The 2,500-nt window shown below is 50.2% G+C and overlaps 2 protein-coding genes across 2 annotated transcripts in view; both read right to left on the minus strand.

Moving 5' to 3' along the window:
• LOC137645575 (high mobility group nucleosome-binding domain-containing protein 5-like) overlaps positions 1–464 on the minus strand; it is a 1,305-nt gene extending 841 nt beyond the window's left edge. The window contains exon 1 of the mRNA XM_068378375.1: positions 1–464. This exon is cut by the window's left edge and continues 841 nt beyond it. Within this exon, the coding sequence (XP_068234476.1) occupies positions 1–464 (464 nt within the window).
• Positions 465–935: 471 nt separating this feature from the next.
• LOC137645576 (collagen alpha-1(III) chain-like) lies at positions 936–2,321 on the minus strand. Its single transcript, XM_068378377.1, has one exon. It carries the CDS (start codon positions 2,319–2,321, stop codon positions 936–938), a length of 1,386 nt encoding a protein of 461 aa, XP_068234478.1.
• Positions 2,322–2,500: the final 179 nt, after the last annotated feature.

Genomic DNA, 2,500 nt, shown 5'->3' on the forward strand with positions numbered 1-2,500 from the left:
TTAGTATGTCCCTTTTTCCTGGAACTGTTGGTAAGTCCCTTTTTCCTGGGCCTATGTCCCTTTTCCGGGGTCTGTTGGTATGTCCCTTTTTCCTGTGTCTGTTGGTATGTCCCTTTTTCCTGGGCCTGTTGGTATGTCCCTTTTTCCTGGGCCTGTTGGTATGCCTCTTTTTCCTGGACCTGTTGGTATGTCCCTTTTCCTGTGCCTGTTGGTATGTCCCTTTTTCCTGGGCCTGTTAGTATGTCCCTTTTTCCTGGAACTGTTGGTAAGTCCCTTTTTCCTGGGCCTATGTCCCTTTTCCTGGGCCTGTTGGTATGCCCCTTTTTCCTGGGCCTGTTGGTATGCCCCTTTTTCCTGGACCTGTTGGTATGTCCCTTTTTCCTGGGTCTGTTGGTATGTCCCTTTTTCCTGGGTCTGTTGGTATGTCCCTTTTTCCTGGGTCTGTTGGTATGTCGCTTTTTCATGTATGTCCCTTTTTCCTGGGCCTGTTGGTATGTCCCTTTTTCCTGTGTCTGTTGGTATGTCCCTTTTTCCTGGGCCTGTTGGTATGTCCCTTTTTCCTGGGCCTGTTGGTATGCCCCTTTTTCCTGGACCTGTTGGTATGTCCCTTTTCCTGTGCCTGTTGGTATGTCCCTTTTTCCTGGGCCTGTTAGTATGTCCCTTTTTCCTGGAACTGTTGGTAAGTCCCTTTTTCCTGGGCCTATGTCCCTTTTCCTGGGTCTGTTGGTATGTCCCTTTTTCCTGTGTCTGTTGGTATGTCCCTTTTTCCTGGGCCTGTTGGTATGTCCCTTTTTCCTGGGCCTGTTGGTATGCCCCTTTTTCCTGGGCCTGTTGGTATGTCCCTTTTCCTGTGCCTGTTGGTATGTCCCTTTTTCCTGGGCCTGTTAGTATGTCCCTTTTTCCTGGAACTGCTGGTAAGTCCCTTTTTCCTGGGCCTATGTCCCTTTTCCTGGGTCTGTTGGTATGTCCCTTTTTCCTGGGTCTGTTGGTATGTCCCTTTTTCCTGGGTCTGTTGGTATGTCCCTTTTTCCTGGGCCTGTTGGTATGTCCTTTTTTCCTGGGTCTGTTGGTATGTCCCCTTTTTCCTGGGTCTGTTGGTATGTCCCCTTTTTCCTGGGTCTGTTGGTATGTCCCTTTTCCCTGGGCCTGTTGGTATGTTTCCTTTTCCTGGGGCTGTTGGTATGTCCCCTTTTCCTGGGCCTGTTGGTATGTCCCCTTTTCCTGGGTCTGTTGGTATGTCCCCTTTTTCCTGGGTCTGTTGGTATGTCCCTTTTTCCTGGGCCTGTTGGTATGTCCCCTTTTCCTAGGTCTGTTGGTATGTCCCCTTTTCCTGGGTCTGTTGGTATGTCCCTTTTCCCTGGGCCTGTTGGTATGTTTCCTTTTCCTGGGGCTGTTGGTATGTCCCCTTTTCCTGGGTCTGTTGGTATGTCCCTTTTTCCTGTGTCTGTTGGTATGTCCCTTTTTCCTGGGCCTGTTGGTATGTCCCTTTTTCCTGGGCCTGTTGGTATGCCCCTTTTTCCTGGGCCTGTTGGTATGTCCCTTTTCCTGTGCCTGTTGGTATGTCCCTTTTTCCTGGGCCTGTTAGTATGTCCCTTTTTCCTGGAACTGTTGGTAAGTCCCTTTTTCCTGGGCCTATGTCCCTTTTCCTGGGTCTGTTGGTATGTCCCTTTTTCCTGGGTCTGTTGGTATGTCCCTTTTTCCTGGGCCTGTTGGTATGTCCTTTTTTCCTGGGTCTGTTGGTATGTCCCCTTTTTCCTGGGTCTGTTGGTATGTCCCCTTTTTCCTGGGTCTGTTGGTATGTCCCTTTTCCCTGGGCCTGTTGGTATGTTTCCTTTTCCTGGGGCTGTTGGTATGTCCCCTTTTCCTGGGCCTGTTGGTATGTCCCCTTTTCCTGGGTCTGTTGGTATGTCCCCTTTTTCCTGGGTCTGTTGGTATGTCCCTTTTCCCTGGGCCTGTTGGTATGTCCCCTTTTCCTGGGTCTGTTGGTATGTCCCCTTTTCCTGGGTCTGTTGGTATGTCCCTTTTCCCTGGGCCTGTTGGTATGTTTCCTTTTCCTGGGGCTGTTGGTATGTCCCCTTTTCCTGGGCCTGTTGGTATGTCCCTTTTTCCTGGGCCTGTTGGTATGTCCCCTTTTCCTGTGCCTGTTGGTACGTCCCTTTTTTTCTGTGCCTGTTGGTATGTCCCTTTTTCCTGGGTCTGTTGGTATGTCCCTTTTTCCTGGGCCTGTTGGTATGTCCCTTTTTCCTGGAACTGTTGGTATGCCCCTTTTTCCTGGAACTGTTGGTATGCCCCTTTTTCCTGGACCTGTTGGTATGTCCCATTTTCCTGGGCCTGTTGGTATGTCCTTTTTTCCTGGCCCTGTTGGTATGTCCCTTTTTCCCGGGCCTGTTGGTATGTCCCTTTTTCCCGGGACTGTTGGTATGTCCCTTTTTCCTGGGCCTGTTGGTATGTCCCTTTTTCCTGGACCTGTTGGTATGTCCCTTTTTCCTGGGCCTGTTGG

This window comes from Palaemon carinicauda, chromosome 8 (assembly GCF_036898095.1).
Source record: "Palaemon carinicauda isolate YSFRI2023 chromosome 8, ASM3689809v2, whole genome shotgun sequence".
Lineage (NCBI taxonomy): Eukaryota > Metazoa > Arthropoda > Malacostraca > Decapoda > Palaemonidae > Palaemon > Palaemon carinicauda.

Bases quoted from the DNA above. Each gene is read 5' to 3' on its own strand.
- LOC137645576 (XM_068378377.1), bottom strand. From the start codon at position 2,321: ATGGGACATACCAACAGGTCCAGGAAAAAGGGGCATACCAACAGTTCC.